General features: G+C 35.2%; 1 protein-coding gene across 1 annotated transcript; it reads left to right on the top strand.

Moving 5' to 3' along the window:
* LOC131952246 (alpha-1,3-mannosyl-glycoprotein 4-beta-N-acetylglucosaminyltransferase B) lies at positions 1-26,639 on the top strand. Its single transcript, XM_059314798.1, has 13 exons — positions 1-5; positions 1,913-2,046; positions 9,368-9,501; positions 10,035-10,084; positions 10,937-11,050; positions 12,596-12,671; positions 14,443-14,554; positions 16,094-16,224; positions 17,320-17,358; positions 19,249-19,356; positions 20,526-20,719; positions 21,750-22,038; positions 22,747-26,639. The coding sequence occupies exons 1-13, from the start codon at positions 1-3 to the stop codon at positions 22,771-22,773; spliced, it is 1,413 nt and encodes a 470-aa protein (XP_059170781.1). The 3' UTR covers positions 22,774-26,639.
* Positions 26,640-27,303: the final 664 nt, after the last annotated feature.

The raw sequence follows: 27,303 nt of genomic DNA, 5'->3' as shown, positions 1-27,303 counted from the left end.
ATGGGGTTTTTTTTTTTTTCGTTTTTTTTTTTTTTATATATTTTGGGTTTAAAATAGTGATTCTGTTCGGTGGTATGAATGTTTAAAAAGATATTTCTGACAAAATAGACTTAATTAGAGAAGAGCTCAATTTAAAAAAAAAACAACAATGCAACCCTTCTATGTCTGTATGAAGGTTTTGGTGGTGAACTACCCACTTGTCCACTGTATGGTGTACTTCGACCCCAACACTACAAACACGTCTTTAAAATTTCACTTGTACAGTATAAGTGTGCGCATCTTCCAACAACAATGAAGGCAGTTGGCTACAATTGACACTCGCCCGACAGTTTAACAATGAGCAATTCCGTGTTCGGTGTGTCAAAACAGAGTTATCTGACAACAAAGGCAGGCTATTATCTCCTTATGACTAGAGACATTGTGTACAGTGTTGTCATAACAATCGTAGTGTGGATTTTTTTTTAATGTATTTTTTAGGGAGAAGGGGGGGGGGGGGTAGAAAATGTTTTAGTCTTCGCTTTTGTATTTTTATAAGAAAGAGAGGTGGGAAGGAACGGAAGAACTTTTTTGAACTTTGACATTATGACCCCGGAAGACTGTCAAGTATGTGCAAACATCGGCGTTCAGACGACAACAGTGGGGCGGTTTGTGCTGTGTGTGTGTGTATCTTGTCGTCAGGCTTTAGCAGACGTCAAATCGTTTTTTGTAAGCTAATGGGTAGAAAGTGCTGCGGCGCCATCCTATGCGTAGTGACGTAATTTTTTAATGTCATGGGATATGCCAGATGTCATATGACACCAACGGCACCCCCTTCGTGTCTATACCCAGAGTCACATGACACCCCCCCCCCACCCCCAACCCTGTCTCACGGTGTCGCCCCATGATATACTTACGTATCCCGGCATGCACCAACGAGTGTGTGTAACAGGTCTGTGTTTTTTCTGCTCCAGCTGATGTATGAAGAATGTACTTGTATGACGCGGTTTTAGTTTGATAACTACGATACCTCTGGTGATGCATGTGATACATGTCTATAATAAGTCAGTCCCAATATTAAATACCTGTGACAAATGCATCAGATAAATACCTCTGAAAATATCCCTAATTAGTACATCTGGCGTACGTTTACCTAATACCTGTGACTAATACCACTGCTAATACCCGTGCAACTACCTCGAGCAAATGTCCATTTAAACACCCTGACAAATACTTGCGCAAACACCCGGACAAATACCCTGCAAATACCCCTGACAAATACCTCCGACAAATACCCCTGACTAATACCCATGAGAAATACCTCTCATTAAAACTTCGGTCTCTGTCTAAATCCTTAACCTTTAAAACCGATTAAATTTCTAAAAATAGATCAGTTTTTTCCGGCTGATTTGAATATAAAAATAAATCAGATTAACTTTTAATTTAAAATGGCGATTTTTCATTTTCGTAAATAATTTAACGAAATAAAGGGGGAAAAATGCCTGCATTAAAAACAGGCATTCATTAACTTTAAACTTAGGTTAAGAAAAAAATGTTTGATTTTTCTTACAATCGTCTTCACATTTGGTTATACTTTTTAATTATTTGTTTCACCCTTATGGTTATACTTTTTAATTATTTGTTACGGAATTATGGTTATAATTTTGAATTGTTTCAGCATTATGGTTCTACTTTTGAATAGTTTCAGCATTATGGTTATACTTTTGAATTGTTTCAACATTATGGTTATACTTTTAAATTATTTGTTTCGGAATTATGGTTATACTTTTGAATTGTTTCTGTATTATGGTTATACTTTTGAATTGTTTCAGCATTATGGTTACACTTTTGAATAATTTGTTTCAGCATTAAAGTTATACTTTTGAATAGTTTCAGCATTATGATTACAATTACATTGTTGAATAATTTGTTTCAGCGTGCTGGTCAACTCACTGACCAAGGTCGGCCCTGGCCTGCAGGTGCCAGGGATCCACTCGTACCTGCCACACCTGACTGGGCACCCAGAACACCTGCGTCCAGCGGCGGCGATCGCCCGGGGCAACCAGGGAGGTGAGTAGTGACGTGTTTGTGATGGACGACTTTCTCTATCGGTTACAAAAGTAAAGATTTATCTTTAGTGAGTAGTGGCGTGTTTGTGATGGACGACTTTCTCTATCGGTTACAAAAGTAAAGATTTATCTTTAGTGAGTAGTGACGTGTTTGTGATGGACGACTTTCTCTATCGGTTACAAAAGTAAAGATTTATCTGTAGTGAGTAGTGACGTGTTTGTGATGGACGACTTTCTCTATCAGTGACAACAGTAAAGATTTATCTTTAGTGAGTAGTGGCGTGTTTGTGATGGACGACTTTCTCTATCAGTGACAACAGTAAAGATTTATCTGTAGTGAGTAGTGGCGTGTTTGTGATGGACGACTTTCTATATCAGTGACAACAGTAAAGATTTGTCTGTAGACGTAGCGATCCATTGGGCAGGTGAAGTGAGTTCATATGTTTCTTTGCGTATGCATAAAGTAAAGTTCCCTTTTCAAACCTGACGGTCTATAGGGCAACTGGAGTAGAGTTTACTTGTTTCTGTGACTTCGGCATATGAAGGATAGGGATAGTGTGGTCAGCACTATGCCCAGCCGCCTTTACTTTCCCTAACGAGAGTTAGGTACCCATAAGTTATATGAGGTTATATTTGTTGGTATTTATCATTAGTCTGAGGTAATTTTTGTTGGGATTTGTCATTACTATGAGGTAGTATTTGTTGGTATTTATCATTTGTATGAGGTAATTTTTGTTGGTATTTATTATTAGTTTGAGGCAACTTTCGTTGGTATTTGTTATTATTTATCATAGACTAAGAACTGATTAGTTGGTATCTAACAATAGTCGGTCGAATGATTTGTTGGTATTTATCATTATTCTAAGAAAAGATGGTGTTCCTCATTACTCTGAGGACTGATTTGTTGGTATTTATCATCAGTTAAACAGCCCAGCAGTCTTTACCTCAGGTACAAACTGTCTAGTTCAGCCACAGGCTGATTTGTTGGTATTTATCATCAGTTAAACAGCTCAGCAGTCTTTACCTCAGGTACAAACTGTCTAGTTCAGCCACGGACTGATTTGTTGGTATTTATCATCAGTTAAACAGCCCAGCAGTCTTTACCTCAGGTACAAACTGTCTAGTTCAGCCACAGGCTGATTTGTTGGTATTTATTATCAGTTAAACAGCCCAGCAGTCTTTACCTCAGGTACAAAATGTCTAGTTCAGCCACGGACTGATTTGTTGGTATTTATCATCAGTTAAACAGCCCAGCAGTCTTTACCTCAGGTACAAACTGTCTAGTTCAGCCACAGGCTGATTTGTTGGTATTTATTATCAGTTAAACAGCCCAGCAGTCTTTACCTCAGGTACAAAATGTCTAGTTCAGCCACAGGCTGATTTGTTGGTATTTATCATCAGTTAAACAGCTCAGCAGTCTTTACCTCAGGTACAAAATGTCTAGTTCAGCCACGGACTGATTTGTTGGTATTTATCATCAGTTAAACAGCCCAGCAGTCTTTACCTCAGGTACAAAATGTCTAGTTCAGCCACGGACTGATTTGTTGGTATTTATCATCAGTTAAACAGCCCAGCAGTCTTTACCTCAGGTACAAAATGTCTAGTTCAGCCACAGGCTGATTTGTTGGTATTTATCATCAGTTAAACAGCTCAGCAGTCTTTACCTCAGGTACAAAATGTCTAGTTCAGCCACGGACTGATTTGTTGATAGTTATCATCAGTTAAACAGCCCAGCAGTCTTTACCTCAGGTACAAAATGTCTAGTTCAGCCACGGACTGATTTGTTGGTATTTATCATCAGTTAAACAGCTCAGCAGTCTTTACCTCAGGTACAAAATGTCTAGTTCAGCCACAGGCTGATTTGTTGGTAGTTATCATCAGTTAAACAGCCCAGCAGTCTTTACCTCAGGTACAAAATGTCTAGTTCAGCCACGGACTGATTTGTTGGTAGTTATCATCAGTTAAACAGCCCAGCAGTCTTTACCTCAGGTACAAAATGTCTAGTTCAGCCACGGACTGATTTGTTGGTAGTTATCATCAGTTAAACAGCCCAGCAGTCTTTACCTCAGGTACAAAATGTCTAGTTCAGCCACGGACTGATTTGTTGGTAGTTATCATCAGTTAAACAGCCCAGCAGTCTTTACCTCAGGTACAAAATGTCTAGTTCAGCCACGGACTGATTTGTTGGTATTTATCATCAGTTAAACAGCCGCGCAGTCTTTACCTCAGGTACAAAATGTCTAGTTCAGCCACAGGCTGATTTGTTGGTATTTATTATCAGTTAAACAGCCCAGCAGTCTTTACCTCAGGTACAAAATGTCTAGTTCAGCCACGGACTGATTTGTTGGTAGTTATCATCAGTTAAACAGCCCAGCAGTCTTTACCTCAGGTACAAAATGTCTAGTTCAGCCACGGACTGATTTCGCTGGTCGCCCATCGATCCGACGGGAAAGCAACAGGGGGAAAAACTCTTTTGTTGTTGAAACTGGACTTTTTTATTCTCTCCCCTTGTCCGCCCCTAATGATTGGGTTATCTTCCATTTGGGCAAGAAATTTTTTTTTTTTAATTTTTTTTTTTTGTTGATTCGCCCATTTTATTATTTTTATTTCGCTTATTTTTTAAATCCGAATTTCAGGCTTAACTTCTTTAATTTATTATACATTAACGGGTCTAATTCGGTGTCATTTATCTTGTACGGGGATATCGTGATGGGTGGTCGGTTCGTAGCTGGTTAGAGCGGCAGTGGTAATTGATGTTTTAACCACAGCTTCCGTTTGCAACCATCTTAATTCATTAGGGGTGGTTGAATCCAAATCTGGGTTAATACTCGGGGCTTTGACGTCAGAGATGACGTCACGTGGGCGCCCTAATTGAAGGGGCCTGGAGTTAATAACTGCACACACGGCTGGGCGATGGGGTTTGTTCGAGGGCTGGGGGGATTACACAGGAGGGGGGGGGGGGTGGAGGATGTAGTTGTGTATATGTGGGGTGTGATTGTTAAATGTGGGTTGTGGTTGTCTGGTTGTTTTGGTAGTGATGGATGTTATGGTAATGGTGGGTGTGGTTGTTATGGTAGCGGTGGATGTGGTTGTTACGATAGTGGTGGATGTGGTTTTTATGGTAGTGATGGATGGGGTTGTTATGGTAGCGGTGGATGTGGTTGTTACGATAGTGGTGGATGTGGTTTTTATGGTAGTGATGGATGGGGTTGTTATGGTAGCGGTGGATGTGGTTGTTACGATAGTGGTGGATGTGGTTTTTATGGTAGTGATGGATGGGGTTGTTATGGTAGCGGTGGATGTGGTTGTTACGATAGTGGTGGATGTGGTTTTTATGGTAGTGATGGATGGGGTTGTTATGGTAGCGGTGGATGTGGTTGTTACGATAGTGGTGGATGTGGTTTTTATGGTAGTGATGGATGGGGTTGTTATGGTAGCGGTGGATGTGGTTGTTACGATAGTGGTGGATGTGGTTTTTATGGTAGTGATGGATGGGGTTGTTATGGTAGCGGTGGATGTGGTTGTTACGATAGTGGTGGATGTGGTTTTTATGGTAGTGATGGATGGGGTTGTTATGGTAGCGGTGGATGTGGTTGTTACGATAGTGGTGGATGGGGTTGTTATGGTAGTGGTGGATGTGGTTGTTATGGTAGCGGTGGATGTGGTTGTTATGGTAGCGGTGGATGTGGTTGTTATGGTAGCGGTGGATGTGGTTGTTATGGAAGCGGTGGATGTGGTTGTTATGGTAGCGGTGGATGTGGTTGTTATGGTAGCGGTGGATGTGGTTGTTACGATAGTGGTGGATGTGGTTTTTATGGTAGTGATGGATGGGGTTGTTATGGTAGCGGTGGATGTGGTTGTTACGATAGTGGTGGATGGGGTTGTTATGGTAGTGGTGGGTGTGGTTGTTATGGTAGCGGTGGATGTGGTTGTTATGGTAGCGGTGGATGTGGTTGTTATGGTAGCGGTGGATGTGGTTGTTATGGTAGCGGTGGATGTGGTTTTTATGGTAGCGGTGGATGTGGTTGTTATGGTAGCGGTGGATGTGGTTGTTATGGTAGCGGTGGATGTGGTTGTTATGGTAGCGGTGGATGTGGTTGTTATGGTAGCGGTGGATGTGGTTGTTATGGTAGTGGTGTATGGGGTTGTTATGGTAGTGGTGTATAAGGTAGTTATGGTAGTTGTGGATGTGGTTGGATGTGATTGTTATGGTAGTGGTGGATGTGGTTGTTATGGTAGTGGTGGATCGGGTTGTTGTGGTGGTGGTTGTTATGGTAGTGGTTGGATGTGGTTGTTACGATAGTGGTGGATGTGGTTTTCTTGGCATGGATGACCGTTGTGTGATGAGGTTGTTGGGTGTGGCGAGGATATGGCAGATTATTGTAACTGTGTCGTATTTTTTTACTGGTTGTTAATGTTTGGTGCTATTAGGGCATAACCACCCTTATTCGGCCAGCATCACCATCAGCCAACTTCAACATCCGCATTAAGCCAATACCAACATCCGCATTAAGCCAACATCAACATCCGCATTAAGCCAACATCAACAACCACATTAAGCCAACATCAACACCCGCATTAAGCCAACATCAACACCCGCATTAAGCCAACATCAACAACCGCATTAAGCCAACATCAACATCCGCATTAAGCCAACATCAACAACGACATTAAGCCAACATCAACAACCACATTAAGCCAACATCAACAACTACATTAAGCCAACATCAACAACCGCATTAAGCCAACATCAACAACCACATTAAGCCAACATCAACAACCGCATTAAGCCAACATCAACAACCACATTAAGCCAACATCGCCACCTATAATAGGCCAACATCCCACCCACATTATGCCAACATCAACATTCACATTATGCCAACATATCACCAACATCATTAGGCCAACATCACCACTCACATTCGGTCAACATCAACACCCACGTTAGGCCAAAACCACCCGTATTCGGCCATCTTCCCCACCTGCCCAGACCTGCCCATGTAAGACCAGACAACAACAGAAGGTGTAGCCGAGTCTGACATGGAAACTCACGACATGCACTGATCGTCTGGTGTCAGTCACCATTCCCATCTCAAACTGTACTCACGTGGAACTCATTAATTCCCACCACAGGTTTACTGGTTTCTCCTATCACGCGTTTAATGGCTGACTCACTGTTGGGAAAAGTCGTGAATTGTTACATACATTGTTAGCACCCGAATCTGGCATGCATATTCTGCATTTGTAGCATAGCGAGATGAAGCTATCTTGTTGCACAGAGTCTCAGAACATGCTAAACAACGTTATGGTTCACTAGTGGTCACCTTAAACTTGTCATTATCTAATGTAGACGTTAAACTTGTCACTATCTAATGTAGCCATTAAACTTGTCACTGTCTCATGTAGCCTTTAAACTTGTCACTATTTAATGTAGACATTCAAACTTGTCACTATCTAATGTAGACATTAAACTTGTCACTATCTAATGTAGACATTAAACTTGTCACTATCTAATGTACACATCACACTTGTCACTATCTAATGTAGACATTAAATTTGTCACTATCTTATGTAGACATTAAACTTGTCACTATCTCATGTAGACATTAAACTTGTCACTATCTCATGTAGACATTAAACTTGTCACTATCTCATGTAGACATTAAACTTGTCACTATCTCATGAAGCCTTTAAACTTGTCACTATCTAATGTAGCCATTAAACTTGTCACTGTCTCATGTAGCCTTTAAAATTGTCACTATTTAATGTAGCCATTAAACTTGTCACTGTCTCATGAAGCCTTTAAACTTGTCACTATCTAATGTAGCCATTAAACTTGATACTATCTAATGTTGCCACCATGCTGGTCATTATCGAATGTAGCTATTAAACTTGTCACTACCTAATGAAGTCAAAAAATGTGTCACTATCTAATGTCGTCAAACTTGTCACTATCTAATGTCGCCATCAAACTTGTCACTATCTAGTGTCACCATCAAACTTGTCACAATCTAATGACGTCATCCAACTTGTCGAATGTCGTCATCAGATTTTCATCAGCTAACAAGATCGTGCACAGCGTGAGCTCCCTCGCACGCACACTCCATAATTTAAGATGCGGAATCATTGTAGTGAAAGAATTTTGGATTATTTATCCACTTGCCTGTCCGTTACCTCCCCTTTCCCGCGCTGTTAGCCGCTAGTTTAATGACGTGAATTAATTATTCCCTCCCCTTGTTCACCACTGATAGCCTTCGGTTTTTTCCCCTTGTTGTCGGTATTGGTTACAGCATGTTGTTCAATGCAATGCTATCGTATGTAAAGGGAGTTAATCTACTCGGTCTATTTGTTCGTTGAGTTGTTTCCCTTTTGGTCTATTGGGGATTTTTTTTTTTTAAAGAGAAAATCAGCCTCCGGTTAAATTTGGTATTACACAAGATGCAGAATGAGGTGGGGGGGGGGGGGGGGAAGTTGTCTGTATCATACATGGTTAAAATTTCCATCAACCTCTTCTAAAGGTTTAAAATATTCCAATGCCGTTTAGAAGGGGGAGGGGTGGTGGATGATTAGTTTCTTTCTTCCTGTGTGCTGGACATTAGAATACGTCTGGTCCTTAGTACCAGAAACGTAGGTGGTAGCTGGCGATCTATACACCGCCCGGCTAGGGGCGACCATTCGTTTAATCAGGATGTAAGCTACATTCTCTCCCTTGATGTTCTTATTAAAAAAGAAATTAAAAATAGTAGCGTTATTATTTTTTTTTCAAAATACTTCCTGGTTTCAGATAGGTTATCTCCCTGTTAAAGGCTGTACTAAAAGATATTTTTAAAAAGAGTTTTGTGTATTATTCTTCCTGTTCTTTAGTATTAAAAGTGGCTCACAAGCTTTAATTTTAAACACATTTAAGAAAAGAAAGATTCCTATGCACAAAACTTCTATTGAATTCTATTAAATTTAGTATTATAATAATTAAATAAATAAGACAATACTTCATCTAAGTAAATGCGATCTAAGGTGTGCTTAAGAGCTGGGCTTATTTCCCTTTCTTTTCCCAAAAAATGTTGGGGAAATTTAAGCCTGCACCAAATCTTTTACCTATTTGTAATTTTTAAATTTTATTTCAGTTATTCTCTTTTTTAAGTACCTGTTCTATTGAAACTTTAATAGCTGCGTTGTCTTAGTACTTCTCTTGTTCTACTAAAACTTTCAAAGCTGTGTTGTCTTGTCATAGTAATTCTTTAATAGCTGCGTTGTCTTGTCATGTTGTGTGTCTCCTATTCTAACAAACTTTCAAAGCTGCGCTGTCACTTGTGTTTCAGTGAGCATTGTCATAGGTGTGCCAACCATCAAGAGAGCCAAGGCATCCTACCTCTCTCAGACCCTCAACTCACTAATCACAAGCCTCAACGAGGAGGAGGCTAAAGACTGCCTCATAGTTGTTTTTATAGCAGAGGTCAGTCAATCAATTAACATTCAGTAGGCTAATGGTTTTCTCATTAAAATTGTAATATCTTGGGTTTTTAAAAATAATCCTTGAATATAAAAAAAAAATTTAAAAATAAAATAAAGGTAACTCAATGTCCAATAGAGCAGGGGAAGTAGTTTTTTCCTAATAGCATCTGTAGTACATAATGATAAAGTGACTGGGTGGCTAGTGTAAGTCTACTTGTCAAGCTACTAGTTAAAAAATATTCTTTGTTTTATTTTTTTCTTTACTAGAATTTGTAATTAATGAAGTATTTTTTATCATCCACAAACACTCATTAGGTTTTAATTAAAATTTCTTTGCATTACCATAAATTAGGGTTGCATAACCCACATTATCATTGATTATCATACCAAAGAATTTTTTATGTGCAGTGGTTTTTTTTATAATTTAAAAACAAAATTCACGTTTAGAGTTAGATTTAAAGAATACTTTTAAACCAAATCTTTGACTAACAGCTGGATATAAAATGTTATATTTTGTATTGTCCCTACCTACAGCCGTGGGATAAGGCATTTACAGATGAAGTGACCAAACAGATCCAGTCAGAGTACGTATCTCATTGATTCATTGCTTGATTTCATATTTTTGTGGGGGCTGAGAATGTATCTCATTGATTCATTGTTTGATTTCATGTTTTTGTGGTGGCTGAGAATGTATCTCATTGATTCATTGCTTGATTTCATGTTTTTGTTAAGTCAGAGTATGTATCTCATTGATTCATTGCTTGATTCCATGTTTTTGTTTTGTCAGAGAATGTATCTCATTGATTCATTGCTTGATTCCATGTTTTTGTTTTGTCAGAGAATGTATCTCATTGATTCATTGCTTTATTTTTATGTTTTTGTTAAGTCAGATTATGTATCTCATTGATTCATTGCTTGATTTCATGTTTTTGTGGTAGCAGAGCCAGGTGTAAGCAAGGGGAGACCAATCTATCTTCCTTGTTTGGTTTCTCTGTTTTCAATTATTTACTAGTTGCCCATGATCAGTTGAAATGTTGTGGTAAATAGCTGAAAGGGTAGGGTTGTCTGATCATCAAGTTACAGAATGTCTGATTGTCTAGGTCTAGTTACAGACTGTAGGTCTAGATACAGAATGTCTGATGGGTTAGGACTAGAATACAGATTGTCTGTAGGTCTAGTTATAGAATGTCTGATTGTCTAGGTCTAGAATACAGACTGTAGATCTAGTTATTGAATGTCTGATGGTCTAGAATACAGCCTGTCTGTTGGTCTAGTTACAGCCTGTCTGTAGGTTGAATTACAGACTGTCTCTGGCTCTAGTCACAGCCTGTATTACAACCTATATTATCATTTGTTTGTCTTTGCTTGCACCACTGCTCTAAATCCTGATTGACTGTAAAGACAACAAGTGATCTAACACTAGCTTGTCTTCTCAGGTTTATGGATGCCTTGTCCTCTGGCCTGCTGGAAGTGATTGTACCCCCTGCTGGCTTCTACCCAGACTTAAACAACCTGAAAGAAACTTTTGGTGACCCAAAGGAGCGAGTCAAGTAAATTATAAAAAATATTTTATTTTATTCTGTGTTGGGTTTTTTTTTGTTTTTTTTTTGTGGAAATTTAAACTTTTATTTTGAATTTTTAAATTTTTAGTCTGAAAAGTTATCTGTATTTTTGGTATAGTTTGATCAAGGGGCAGAGTATGCAGTTGAGACCCTTAAAGAATACAATTTCATCCCTGGTTATTGTTACATTATGTCTTTTAGTGATTGTTACGTCCCTTGTATTATGTATATTATGGTGGCGTCCCTTGAATGTTCATTGTTGTTATGTGTTGTTAATGTGTAGCTGTGAGTTAGTTATCTGTAAGCAGAGCTAGAGACAAGTCAAGTCATCTATGCTGTTCTAGTCTAATAAAGTTTCCAAGTTAACTAAAGAACTATCTGTTGAAGTATTATAACAGTTATAAACTGTTCTTTACTAGATCCTCCCTGAGCTCACCCAGCTTAAATAAGTACTCAGCATAAGTTTGAAATTGCAGTTCTGCCATAGTTATAGTGTACTAAACACAACCGCAATGCTGAATCATCAGGTCTAAAAATATTGTTTACTTTAAAACTCATTGTGTCAACTCCTACAAACAAATCAATAAGTAATGAAGGAATTTTTTAGTCAAATACATTGGAACTGCGAAGAAAATAAAGCAGCATTGAAATTCAACTTACAGAAGAAGGCTGTACAATTTTTAAATATTCATGTTGTTTTGTTTTGTTTTTGTCTCTACTGTGGATTATTTGAACAAAGTTTTTGTATATTTACTTGAAATTCTATATGCTGCCTTGTCAAAGTTTGTTGTGTAAAATGAATAGGAAGAAAGAAGTATCTTGAAACTAGCGAACCCATCTAACTTTTTTTTACTTGAAGTGCTTTTGTTAAAGCATGATAAATATGTACCATGTGCAGGCTATTTTTAGTTCTTTGTTTGTACTCAGTGTCTATTATTTATTATGTAGAGGTAGAAATAAGAGGTCTTTGTAGAGTTTAGAGTGTATGTTATGAAAAGTAAAGAAATAATAGATCTTTGTATAGAGTGTATGTAATGAAAAGTAAAGAAATAATAGATCTTTGTATAGAGTGTATGTTATGAAAAAAATAATAGATCTTTGTATAGTTTATGTTATGAAAAGTAAAGGAATAAGATAGAAATTTTAGGGCTTTGCATAGTCTTTTATGTAGAGGTATAAATAAGTCTTTCTATCATTATTATCTTTTTCTTTGTGTGCCCACCCAAAACACATGAGCCAGATGAAGTAGAGTTCATCTGTTACAAAGATCTCGACATACAGGGTTATTGTGTTGTCAGGTATTCATTAGAGCTGGGTGGACTCATGGATGTCCTACTGACTCAAACCCAAGTTCTGAACTCAATTATCTTGGTTAGCAGTTGTAAGCTCCTCAATCAGACTATGATGTCTTTGTATAGATTGTTATAAACACAAAGAAACAATTAAGTCTTTATTAACTTTATATGGAGTGTTACGTAGAGGTAGCAGTTAGATGTGTTTGTTTATGTGTTCATGTTTTCTTGTTATCTGCAGGTGGAGAACAAAACAGAACCTGGACTACGCATTCCTCATGCTGTATGCCAGGCCTAAAGCCATGTACTATGTGCAGGTCAGTTCTGTGGTTTCTTCACTCTTGGACTGTCTGGGTCAGTTGCAGTGATTCTTCCAGACTTTTTTCTCCAGGGGGAGGGGGGGGGGGCGGTAGACTTTCTTCGGGGAGGCGGACACTGTTAAAAGTATATATTTTCTATATAAAATATATGTTTCGTTTAAGGGGGGGGGGGGGGTAGAATTTTCTTCCTGGAAGAAACTCTGGTCAGTTAGAGAGTCTCTGACTCTCCTATTGGAATCATTGCTGTTGAAGTCATTAGTATCATCATCTTCTGTGACTATCCATGGATCATCAACATCATCAATATCTAATCATTATCAACATCATCATCGTCTACCCTAGTAGTATCATCATTTTCTGAGACTATCCAATCAGTATCGCTGTCATCAATTATCATAATCTTTTGTGACTATCTAATCAGTATCAACGTCATCAATGTCTATCCCATTAATACCATCACCTGCGACTAATCAGTTTCAACATCATCAATGTCTATCCCATTAATATCATCATCTGTGACTATCCAATTGGTGTCAAAATCTTGCCTGTGGCTGCTCAGTGTTTATTGACATTAACTTAAGTGTATATCCCATATGTATCAACACCTGTGGCTATCATGTCTGTATCACATTTCTTTCATTAAGAACCAAACACATCACTAAAACATAGTACATCCCTTCATTGAGATGCTTTCCTCCAGATTTAAACAAAAAATGTTTTTAATGCACACTATCTAAATGCTGGAACTAAATACTACTCAGCATTGGTTGTTTTTTTTTCCATAAATACAAACAATAGGCATTATCTCCCTTGAAAGAACTCTTCTTCTGAAAAAAAAAAAGCAATTTAGGAAGAACAAATGGAAGTCCTTAGGCATTGCACAGTGGAAATCTGATAGTAAAAAAAAATCAATAGGTGTAATGAGAGATTCTAAATGTCATAAAGTGTTGTGTGGTGAGGGGAGTTAAAGAATTCAGCTGGAAATTTATGTTTAATCATTTAAGATTAAACTGAAGGACTACAAAATCATATAGCAGAAACACTGAAGGAAAATCTGAATAATTTTAAAATAAAGATTTTAAGTCAAGAATTATTCCTTTAATTCTTCTTCTTTTCTGTTTTGTGCCCAAGACACATGGGTCAGATGAAGTAGAATTAATCTGTATCAATGACCTCGGCATACAAGGGGATAATCTGGTCAGCTATATGCCCAGCCCGTTTTGTTTCCCTAACGTGAGTTAGGTACCCATCAGAGTTGGGTGGACTCAAGGACGTTCAGTTGATTTGAACCCGGATACAAACTCAAGAGTTTTGGGTTAGCAGTCTAGCGCTCTACAGTTAGGCCACGCTGCCTCCATCCTTGTAATTGTGCAGGGAAAATATTTCAATAAATTATGTGTATTCATATACAAAAATATTGAATTATTATTTAAAATAATTATTTTATTTTTATTGGCATGAAAAAAATGTTTTTTTAAGCAAAATATCCGTTTATCTAGAGAAAAATAAATTATTTCTGTATTCATCAGATCAGTTAACATTACACCACATCCTTCAATGTTGACTTAGTGTAGCAGGCCATGAAATCTATTAGCACAGACACCATTTTTACCTTGGTCGACTCTTTATGAAACCCTAGACTGCGCTAACATATTTGATCGTGCCTGAATCATTGTTTTTAATTCTGCGCTTACATATTTGATCGTGCCTGAATCATTGTTTTTAATTTCCTGTGCCTGAATCATTGTTTTTAATTTCCTGTATTCAGATGGAAGACGATGTTGTTGCCAAGCCGGGCTACCTCAATATTATGAAAACTTTTGCCTTGCAGCAGAAGGAAGAGTGGATTATGCTTGAGTTCTCTGCCCTTGGTTTTATAGGTATTCATAATCTTGGGAATTTTTTTCAATTTAAAAAAATATTCCTGTCAACCTGATATTATTAAATTAAGGATTCTCACATCTTTTTTTTATTCATTGTTTAAATTTTTTTCATAAATGAAACATTGTTGTACACAGCTATATGTACTGCGTAAAAGGCGTTATAATATTAACCTTTATAACATACATTATAATATTTACCTTTGTAACAGACATTATAATATTTACCTTTGTTACAGACAATATAATATTTACCTTTGTAACAGACATTATAATATTTACCTTTGTAACAGACATTATAATATTTATCTTTGTAACAGACATTATAATGTTTATCTTTGTAACAGACATTATAATATTTATCTTTGCAACAGACATTATAATATTTATCTTTGCAACAGACATTATAATATTTACCTTTGTAACAGACATTATAATATTTATCTTTGTAACAGACATTATAATATTTACCTTTGTAACATACATTATAATATTTACCTTTGTAACAGACATTATAATATTTATCTTTGTAACAGACATTATAATATTTATCTTTGTAACAGACATTATAATATTTACCTTTGTAACAGACATAATATTTACTTTTGTAACAGACATAATATTTACCATTGTAACAGACATTATAATATTTACCTTTGTAACAGATGTAATATTTACCTTTGTAACAGACATTATAATATTTACCTTTGTAAAATTTACCTTTGTAACAGACATAATATTTACTTTTGTAACAGACATAATATTTACCATTGTAACAGATGTAATATTTACCTTTGTAACAGATATAATATTTACCTTTGTAACAGACATTATAAAATTTACCTTTGTAACAGACATTATAATATTTACCTTTGTAACAGACATTATAATATTTACCTTTGTAACAGACATTATAATATTTACCTTTGTAACAGACATTATAATGTTTACCTTTGTAACAGATATAATATTTACCTTTGTAACAGACATTATAATATTTACCTTTGTAAAATTTACCTTTGTAACAGATATAATATTTACCTTTGTAACAGATATAATATTTACCTTTGTAACAGATATCATATTTACCTTTGTAATATTTACCTTTGTAACTGATATAATATTTACCTTTGTAACAGACATTATAATATTTACCTTTGTAACAGACATTATAATATTTACCTTTGTAACAGACATTATAATATTTACCTTTGTAACAGACATTATAATATTTACCTTTGTAACAGATATAATGTTTACCTTTGTAACAGATATCATATTTACCTTTGTAATATTTACCTTTGTAACAGATATAATATTTACCTTTGTAACAGACATTATAATATTCACCTTTGTAACAGACATTATAATATTTACCTTTGTAACAGATATAATATTTACCTTTGTAACAGATATAATATTTACCATTGTAACAGACATTATAATATTTACCTTTGTAACAGATATAATATTTACCTTTGTAACAGACATTATAATATTTACCTTTGTAACATATTTACCTTTGTTGTTGTTGATCAGGTAAAATGTTCAAGTCATCAGACATTCCAACCATAGTGGAGTTTTTCCTGATGTTCCATGCTGACAAGCCAATAGACTGGCTCCTGGACCACTATCTGTGGGTCAAGGTCTGCAACCCTGAACAAGATGTGGTAAGGATTTGATGTTTATCTCCCTTTAGTGTTGGTTGCATTGATATTGTCTAGGCATGGTTTATATTGTGTTTTATTATGATATATGCTACTAGGGTCTGAAATGGACTGTTCCAAAATTAAGGGTGTTTGGTTGTTAGTATTATAATTTCAGTTTAGATAGAAAAGAGGTTAGATTTCACATCAGTCTTCTTCTTCTTCGTTCTTAATTGTAATATTGGAATGGATTTCTTCCAACACAGTTAAGCATTAAGAGTCAAAATGTTACACGCTATAAGGCCCGTTGACTTGACTTCAGCCTGCTTTTTTTCTTCTGGATTTGCTCCCATAGCCACAAAAAAACAATTTATTAGACAACAGGTTTTGATTGTAGAGTTTTCTCCCCTAGATATGTTACTGTCCCCTGCTAACGAGCTTCATCTGCCCGGGTTGAAATCAGTAATTATGTATAAATATTAATGAGCTACTACTAGCAACATAACACCCCTTTGTAATTTTTTTAAATTTCAATTGTGACACTAACAGACTATAGTATGAAAAATAACTTACTATTTCAAATGAATAGTTGAACTAAAAAAAAATTTTTAAAAACCAAAACACTTAGTTAATTTCCATAATTTTAAGATGAATTTCCTTCAAACCCAATGACTCAGCAACCTGTAAAATTCTACTACTGTCATAGAATGTTGTTGTAGTTAGTGTGAATTACCAACTGCCTAAAATTATGTTCTCAACCTTTTTTGTTTTAAACCCCTACATTACAGAAAAAAATGTATATAATTATGTGTGTGTGTATTTATATATATATATATATATATATATATATATATATATATATATATATATATATATATATATATATATATATATATATATATATATATATATATATATAATATAAAATATTTAAAATATTTACGTATGTATATTTACACACACACTACTGAAAAAAATATTTTTCTGTATTTAATTCATTTAAAACCATCACTTTTGTTTTAAAACTTTATACTTAATTACTTTCCATTTTTTTGTTAACTTTTTGCAAGCCCTTGTGTAGAATTTAATATTTCTTTGTTTGTGCTGGACTGTTACTAGAACGGTTCCGGACCACCTGATTTATTCTGGATAGTGCCGGTAACTATTGCCACCAGTTTGCTACATGTTTCTCCCATTTTATTCATTCAAATTTTGGGTAGTTGCTGTGTTTTGTTCCATTCAGAGTCAGTTTTTTTTTCTCTATTATCATATTTCAATGATATTTTTGCTTTTTTTTAACTATACCATGGTTATGCTTGATTTTTTTTTTAAATAATCAGACAGTATTCTCGTTAAACATTAATGGTTACCTTTTGGCTATGTTGTCCTTTATCTGTAATATTGTAGAGCATCATACTGATACCATGAGTTTATTAATGCAATATAACTATGCATACAGTGTGATACAGCTATGTATGCAAAATTGTATATACTCTGATATATTGATATATGCAATGGCCAATCTGTAACCTTTATGTAGAGGATTAAAGTGTGAATGTACACCTGTGTGAGTAGGTGTGTGAGTGTTTATAAAAAGGTGTGTGAGTATATATAGATATACTCCGTGATATAATAAAATAACATCTAAAATATTCCAAAATAGATTTTTTTTTAAAAAGCCTTAAAATATTTTTGAAATTCCTTCTTCAAAAAAAAATGATTGCAGCACAATTTGATTACTTAACATAGTGCTCAACTTTATTTTTTTAAATAAATAATAAAAGGATAAACAGTTTACAAAAACAAACCCGCATGCATTCCAATATCTCTATTTTACACTCCTAGTACCAAGCACATCCACTCTTCTGCCCCCACCCCCCACACCTCCTCTACCTTTTTGAAACAGTTTGAGGCCAGGTATTCATGAAGTGTTTGAAAATTTTTGTGTTTGTTTTTTAAAATAATGTTATATAAAACAAAAATTATCTTGTGTTTGTATTTGAAATTTTTAAAAATAAGTATGTTTTTATTAAAAAAGTAAGTTTTTTTTTAAAACAAATAATCTTATTTTAGAGTGACAAAACATTCGTTTGTTTATATAATTTGGAATATGACAATAATTTTTTTGTTATCTGTTTAAATTTAAACAAGACAAGTAGTTGTTTTAAATCTTGTGTTTGATACATTAAAGGTTGAGAACCACTGATTTGTGTCAGTGTATAATTTAGGCAATGTCATCTCTTGCCCCCATACCATCTAGATTATGCTGACACTGATTTGTGTCAGTGTATAACTTAGTATAACCAGAGTATGCATTTTTTCACGAACGCATTTACCCCTACCCTTCTTATCACAGTACAGATTAGCTTCATGCTTATATATGCTATACATTCTAAAAATGTTAAACAGTTCTATGCTTTGGGCAGTGGTCACATGAACATAGCTGTGTTGTAGTTAGTGCTCAGGTTGCTCATACAGCTATACACAGCTGAACGCAGCCATGTACATAGCTGTTTGTTAGATACCGATCACTGCATTCAATAGAGCCATAAAAAGCTGTTTTACAGCTATATTATATATATATATATATATATATATATAAATATATATATATATATATATATATATATATATATATATATATATATAGTGTGTGTGTGTGTGTATGTATATGTAAACATACATACTTACATACATATATACATATATACTTACATACATTAATATATATGATCCTGTTTGCAAACTAACTCATAAAATGCCTGAAAATATTACAATAATTTAGCTAATGATTGTTGATAAATAACAATAATATAATATACAATATTAAATGTAAACTAATTTTTTTTATTTAATATATTTTAAACTTATTTTTAAATATATATTTTCAGCAATGAGTTACTTATTAAATTTATAATAAAACAACCTCAAGCTATATACATTTAGAATAATTATTGTTGAATAAAATCTATGATAATTAACATTGATATTGTTGAATAAAATCTATGATAATTAACACTGAAATTTTTTTTTCCTCCTTAACAACAGAAACATTGCCAGCGCATGATACAGTCTGTGAGGAGGCGCTTCAAACCTTCTTTGTTCCAGCATATAGGGGTGGAGTCATCTCTGAAGGGGAAGGTGCAGAAACTAAAGGTAGGTCTGGCACTGGATTATCTTTTAATAGTCAAATTTATAAATTTTTCATGAGAATTTTCATTTATTGATTTTTAAACATTAGCTATTTTTTGGAGCAAAAGTAGATTTTTAACTAAATTTAAAATAACTATAAGTTGTATTTCAGTTAATGATAGGCAATAGTTTAGACATGAAAAGTTTCTAAATGACTCGTATAAAGGTTTAACTAAATAACTGGCTTGAATATGAGGGTTTAACTAAATAACTGGCTTGAATATGAAGGTTTAACTAAATAACTGGCTTGAATATGAAGGTTTAACAAAATAACTGGCTTGATAATGAAGGTTTAACTAAATAACTGGCTTGAATATACAGGTTTGACTAAATGACTGACTTGAATATGGAGGTTTGACTAAATGACTGACTTGAATATGAAGGTTTAACTAAATAACTGGCTTGAATATGAAGGTTTAACTAAATAACTGGCTTGAATATGAAGGTTTAACTAAATAACTGGCTTCAATATACAGGTTTGACTAAATGACTGACTTGAATATACAGGTTTGTCTAAATGACTGACTTGAATATAAAGGTTTGACTAAATGATTGACTTGAATATAAAAGTTTGACTAAATGACGGACTTGAATATGAAGGCTTGACTAAATGAGTGGCTTGAATATTAAGGTTTGACTATATGACTGGTATGAAGGTTTGACTAAATGACTCACTTGAATATGAAGATTTGACTAAATGATTTACTAGAATATCTCTTAATGACTGACTTGAATATGAAGGTTTGACTAAATGACTAGACTAACAGACTTACCAACAACACTTTAACTTTATCTACTTGCAAGATCATGTGACTAATAAACTAACTCCACTTTAATGTTATCTAATTGCAGGATCATGTGACTGACGGACTTACTAATTCCACTTTAATGTTATGTTCTTGCAGGATCATGTGACTGACGTACTAAAAGACAAACTAACTCCACTTTAATGTTATCTACTTGCAGGATCATGTGACTGACGGACTTATTAACTCCACTTTAATGTTATGTTCTTGCAGGATCATGTGACTGACGTACTAAAAGACAAACTAACTCCACTTTAATGTTATCTACTTGCAGGATCATGTGACTGACAGACTTACTAACTCCACTTTAATGTTGTTTACTTTCAGGATCGTGACTTTGGCAAAGCTGGTCTTTACAGAGCCCACGTGAACCCTGCAGTACAGCTGGCCTCTTCCCTCAAGACCTACCAGAAGTACGCACTCAGCAAAGCCTACATTGGCGAAACTTTCTTCTGGGCCTCCAACCCATCCAAGGGGGATATCATAGATTTTAAATATGACCCGCCCATCCATATAGAAATGTAAGTATGACCCACCCATCCATATAGAAATGTAAGTATGATCCACCCATCCATATAGAAATGTAAGTATGTTTGCGACTGTTGTAGAATTAAAATAAAATCTACCCATCCATATAGAAATGTAAGTATGATCCACCCATCCATATAGAAATGTAAGTATGTTTGCGACTGTTGTAGAATTAAAATAAAATCTACCCATCCATATAGAAATGTAAGTATGCTGGTGGCTGTTGTAAAAATAGAATCCACCAATCCAAGGGGGATATCATAGATTTTAAATATGACCCGCCCATCCATATAGAAATGTAAGTATGATCCACCCGTCCATATAGAAATGTAAGTATGTTTGCGACTGTTGTAGAATTAAAATAAAATCTACCCATCCATATAGAAATGTAAGTATGCTGGTGGCTGTTGTAAAAATAGAATCCACCAATCCAAGGGGGATATCATATATTTTAAATATGACCCGCCCATCCATATAGAAATGTAAGTATGATCCGCCCGTCCATATAGAAATGTAAGTATGTTTGTGGCTGTTGTAGAATTAAAATAAAATCCAACCATCCATATGGAAGTGTTAGCATTAGTGTGGCTGTTGCATAGATTATAATTAAAACCTGCCCATTCACTTATTAATGTAAGTATGCTTACCCGAATGGTTGCCATAGAATTTAGAGAGCTGTAATTTCTTCTTAAGGCTGTTAATTAATAAGAACTATAATTTAAAACCACTTAATTTTTATTCTAATCCTATTCAAACTCAAGATTCTCTCGACTTTTTTTTTTCAAGAAAAAAAAAATATTTTAAATGTTAAGCAATGATGTGTTGCAAGGGCTTTGTTCCATATAAATATCATGCTTTATTTCAGATACTTGTTCCTTTAAAAACTTATGGATTTGTCAAAAGAACTTTTACCTTAAAAAAAAATGTGTATTTATTACAGGACAGAACGTGTTCCTTAAAAAAAAAATTTTAGGTTTTGTTGCAGGAACTTATTCCTTAAAAAAAACTTTGGATTTGTTGCAGGTACTTGTTCCGCAGTGGCAACTTAGACCACCCTGGGGATGTGTTCCACAACACAACCATTGAGGTCCTCACCCCCTCCACCATCAGCGAATCTGTCAAACAAAGCATTATCTCCAGGGCAGGCCTGAGTAGGGTGGAGATTGAGAACGCCTCTGAGGGGTTTATCCCCATTGGTCGATTCAACGACAACGGCTTAGCCCAGGGGGAGGTGCCAGAGGAGATAGCACTGGTGGACACACTCAGGATACACGTGCATCAGCAGTCAGATGCCTGGGTCATTTTAAGCGAGGTCAGTTCTGGTTGTCTGCTGGGGTTGGCTACTTGTTGGGGTTGGTTTTATGATGGTTGGTTAAAACTTTAGAGCCAAGTGGTCCTAGTAGAGTTCACCTATTTCAGTGAACACAGCAGATGAAAGGATAGTGTGGGAAGTGCTATGCCCGGCTGCCTTTACTTTCCCTAACGTGAGTCGGGTACTCATCAGAGCAGGGTGGACTCCAGTGTTTCTTCCAGACTATTTTCGGGGGGGTGGGGGGTCAACATTTTTCGGGGGGGGGGGGGACACACTAGTAAAAGTGTATGTGTACTATACTATCTCTATCGGGGGGGGGGGGGGCTCTCATAGCCCCGCCCGCCTCCCTTTCCCCCCCCCCCCCCCCCCCTCTCCGAAGTGATGCTTGGAAGAAACTCTGGTGGACTCAGGGACAACTTTTGGACTTGAACCCAAGATCCAGACATGACTTTAGGGTTAGCACTAGCTGTCATGCTTGCCGCCAACTGACCACACTGTTCCATAAAGTTTTGGTGTCGGGAGTTGGTTTATTAAGGGAGGGGGTTTGTAGTACTAAGTTAATCTTTGATGGTCTGCAGGTGTTTAGTTTAATAGGGTGCTCTTGATATGCAACAAGGTACTCTAATAGGACCTTGTTTACTGACGCTGGTCCAAACCTTACTTATTTAAAAAACCAATAACAAACTTACCCAATCTTTTTCTATTCAGATAATGATTCAAGAAGGCAAAAGGTAGCAAAACAGCATTCAACATTTCTTATGGACCTAACAAACCAGAGGGCTTTGGTGCAATTTTTTTTTTTGCAAACATGACTGCCTGCATTTAAAAAAAAAAAAGCTTTCTAAATGGACAAAATAATACCTCAAGAACCTAGTATGAGTCACTTGTATAGGCAACACCCCCCCCCCCCCTCCCTTCTCACACTCTGACTGCAGTGATTGATTACATGTTAGTAGCCAGTGCATATGATTTGCTGGGCTTCAGTCAACAGGTGTGGACTAGTTGGGGTTAGATGATATGTGTACAACGTGGGGGTCAGACAAGAAATGTGTACGGCATGTGGCAGTAAGGCAAGAAATGTGTAAAAGTAGGGTCAGACAAGAGATGTGTATATGTGGGGGTCAGACAAGAAATGTGTACAACATGTGGGATGTGTACAAGTAAGGTCAGACAAGAAATGTGTACAACATGTGGGATGTGTACATCATGGAGTCAGACAAGAGATGTGTACATCTAGGGGTCAGACAAGAAATGTGTACATGTGAGATGTGTACATCATGGAGTCAGACAAGAGATGTGTAAATGTGGGGTCAGATGAGAATTGTGTACAAGCAGGGGTCAGACAAGAGATGTGTACAACATGTGGGGGTCAGACAAGAAATGTGTACAACATGGGGTCAGACAAGAGATATGTACATGTGGGGGTCAGATGAGAATTGTGTACAAGTAGGGTCAGACAAGAAATGTGTACAACATGTGGGGGTCAAACAAGAGATGTGTACATGTGGGGGTCAGACAAGAAATGTGTACAACATGGGGTCAGACAAGAGATATGTACATGTGGGGGTCAGATGAGAAATGTGTACAAGTAGGGGTCAGACAAGAGATGTGTACAACATGTGGGGGTCAGATGAGATGTGTAAAACATGTGGGGGTCAGACAAGAGATGTGTACAACATGGGGTCAGACAAGAAATGTACAAGTGGGGATCAGACGAGATGTGTACTAAATGTGGGGGTCAAATATAGGGATGTGTACTCCATTGGAAATCCATAACAGCAGATTTTTAAATTTACCGTTACTATAGACCTTAAACCTAATTCATTATATTACAATGTTCACCCATTGTCTGATGTGTTGGTTAAAATTTTTAGAAATGTTCAACTTTTTGGAAAATCTGAATAATTTTTTTTTTTTAAACCAGTTAAAAAGAAACAACTATGTATCAACTCTTATCATTCAACATTAATTTCATCTCTCATTTTATTGCCTTATAATGAAAACTTTAATGACTATTTGATGTACCTGCATTAGCTTGAAGCTATAAAACTCACCTCGCCAGGTAAAGTGCCATGGTAATGTACAGTGGGTTTCCTTATCACAATGCAGATTGTTTTTTTTCATTGTAAAGTGGGTTGCCCTGAACAACGCCATTCTATCATTTGTAAATATCACATTGGGTTGGATATGATGGTGTTCATCTAAAGAGATGTTTTTAAGATATTGTTTTAGAACAAAGATTTTTTTTTATGTATATTTTTCTGCTTTACCCAACTCTTATGATGTATTATTAGGTGAAAAAAAAAAAAGTTTGGCTTGTGTAGACAACCTGGCCATTTTACACTGCCTGGCCATTACACAAAATCTGGTCACTTTTGGTTTTGTTTGTTTGAAAGTAATACAATTTATTGATTTTTGAAAGTAATACAATTTATTGATTTTTCTTTCAGCCTGTTTTAATGTATACAATTGTTAGACATCGTTTGACTTAAAACAAATGTTTTATTATGATAGATTTTTAAATAAAATCGTTTTTTATGTGTAGCATTGTATAAGGTGGCAGTGTGTATGATGTGATAGCGTTGATATGTACGTACAAGGGTGTAGTGGGTAATAATTGATATTGATTATTGTATTAGAAGTTTATAGTGTTGAAATATACAAACATGTTGTAGACAGTGTATGAGGCTATAGTCTTGATATAGACACGTACGAGAGTGTACTAAGGTTATAGCATTGATATACACGGTACGAGGGTGTACTCATGTTATAGCCTTGATATACATGTACAAAAGTGTGTACTAGTAAAACAAAATGTGAAATGGCAGCAGACCTAATTAAAGTGTACAAGTAGTCTTCTGTCGTTTGAAATGTGCTCTACCAAATTTATGATGACCGTAAATTAAACATTGTCACACAGTACTCACACAAACTGTAGCATTTAAACCTGTTTGTACATCCAATTTATAATGTGGCTTGCTGCACCTGAAATTTGTGTTGAGTGAACATTAATAAGTTTGAGTATAATGCATGGTGTGTTTTTTTTTTGTTTAGCTGAAGTGGATGGTCAGATAGAAACGTTGCACGAATTTGTTAAAATAAATTGTTAATTGACTTGCTTTAGTGTTCAGAGTAACTCCTTGCCTCACTGGGTGATGGACATTAAAAAATGTTTTAAATATTTTTAGTTGATTTACATATTTTAGTTTAATATTTTCCTAGACTAAACAATGAATAAGTTTATTTTAACCTTATTTAATTATATTTTTTTTATTTATATAATTGAGTTTAATATTTATCAATACACAATTTCTTTGGCTGTAGATTTTAGAAGTAGAATTGTTTAACAATGAAAAAGAAATGTTATGTGTTGATATTAAATTGTAGTTCTTGTGTAAACTCCTCCTCTTCCCATCCCCCATAATTTTGTTTGTAGATACATGTGTGGGTTTGCTCCCCTGTATTACAGAAAAACTAGAAGAGTTTCAGGAAGTAGAGTAGCTAGATTAGAATTTACATAGAGGGTTTCTGAGCTCTTCAAAATATAACACCAGGTATAACTGGGTATCTTTAATAAGAGCTCTTCACAAGAAATATTTTTTTCTACTTTTTTTTTCTAAAAGTCTGTTTACTTTTTGTGATACCTCCAGTTTTTATACTGTCAAGCTTTACAAATCTGATTTTCTGACGATGATGTAGAACAAACCTCCTTGTTGTACAAGACCAATAAAGCTTATTGCCCAGTATTATTTATGTGGCTGTTATTAATTAAACATTGATGACTCTTAAACACACTAATTGTGTATACCCCTGTTGACACTAATTAGTAATAGTCTAATTTAATACGGATAAAAACTAAAGCTATTTTATATTTTCTAACAGTCACGTATATCAATGGCTACCTAGCCATAACTCTAATCCTAACTTTAACCTTTGTGGCAGAGCCACAACATCAGTCATGGTTTAAACACAAATTTAAATCTTTACAAACTTTTCATGTACTGCAGTAAAAAATATTCTCTTCTTTTGTTTTTAAATTTGTGTGTTGTTTTAATTTTTAATTGTAACTATAATATAATTTATTAATACTGTCTATAATGGCACGTCTTCTTTTTGTTTTATCACCAAAATGTCTTGTATTCTTAGTTGCCCCTTTTAATCCTTCCTCCAAAGATTTCTATAAAGGCTCTATATGCCTGAGACTTCTCATTTGTTAAATTAGCTGTACATTTTGCATTATGTTTGACGAAATAGTATATTTTAATTATAGATTGGTTTAAAATTTCATGGAATTGAGGTTGAGGAATTTTAAAATTTGCAAAGACTTTTTTTATTTGTAAAATACCCATGCTTTGTTTGATTAGCCTTTTTGATTTTTTTTTTTTATATTCAAGATTGAGTCCAATGTATTTTCTTGATAATTGTCTTAATTTTGTAGTAAGGGAGGTAACCTAAATTTTTTTTTTTAAATTGTATTGTTTAAAATAATGCTCTTTGTTAATTACTAAACTGATATGAGAAAAAAAATAACTTTAAAATGTAAGTTAACTCATTTTAATGTTGATATAATAATAATTACAAATAAATTTGTTTTTCACCCATCATATTGTTTGTTTTTGTATTTTAAGAATCTCCAAGTTTAAAGCTTAACATGGGGCTTGCTCTAACTAAAAAAAATATGCAGATATTTTCTATTAGAAAAAAGATGGTGTGTTCATGAATAAGTGTCTATTGAATAAAATTTTACTGCGAGTCGGCAAAGTATTTTTAAAGCAGTGAAATCAGTTGCCCCATTTGACAACTAAGAAGAATCAGGTTGAGAAAAATCGTCTAAATAGATAACAAAATTCATCAACATTATCCAACTGCCACTTTATCCACATTAATTAGCTCTTTTTTTCAGTGAAAAACGTATTACCCTTTTGCGTATGAATACTATGATCTTTTTGATAGTCATTGGCTAGATCATGAAAAGAACAATCTCAGACCCAAAAGGATGGAATTCAGTGGACTCTCACTAAACAGTTGGGGGACCTAGATTTTGCTGACGACATCGGCCTTCTTTCACATTGACAACAGCATGCCCAGTCCTAGCTAGGCAAGCTTTCTCAAAGAAGCCCCTAAGACAGGCTTAAAGATCACTGTAAAAAATAGGGTGAATTATCAATAAATAAGAGCTCCCACTTAAGATACAAGAAATTACTATTTCGGATGTGTATCGCATCATATATCTCAGACGTAAATTAAGGATGGGGGAGCAAATAG

The sequence above is a fragment of the Physella acuta genome, unplaced genomic scaffold (genome assembly GCF_028476545.2).
Source record: "Physella acuta isolate Inbredline_101_S28 unplaced genomic scaffold, ASM2847654v3 ptg000862l, whole genome shotgun sequence".
Lineage (NCBI taxonomy): Eukaryota > Metazoa > Mollusca > Gastropoda > Physidae > Physella > Physella acuta.
This window is presented reverse-complemented; position numbering and strand designations above follow the sequence as displayed.

Excerpts from the sequence above, each read along its gene's own strand:
- LOC131952246 (XM_059314798.1), top strand. Across the intron at positions 17,359-19,248 it reads ATTTATTCTGGATAGTGCCG|AAACATTGCCAGCGCATGAT; the intron begins GTAACTATTGCC and ends CCTTAACAACAG. Across the intron at positions 20,720-21,749 it reads CCGCCCATCCATATAGAAAT|GTACTTGTTCCGCAGTGGCA; the intron begins GTAAGTATGACC and ends GATTTGTTGCAG.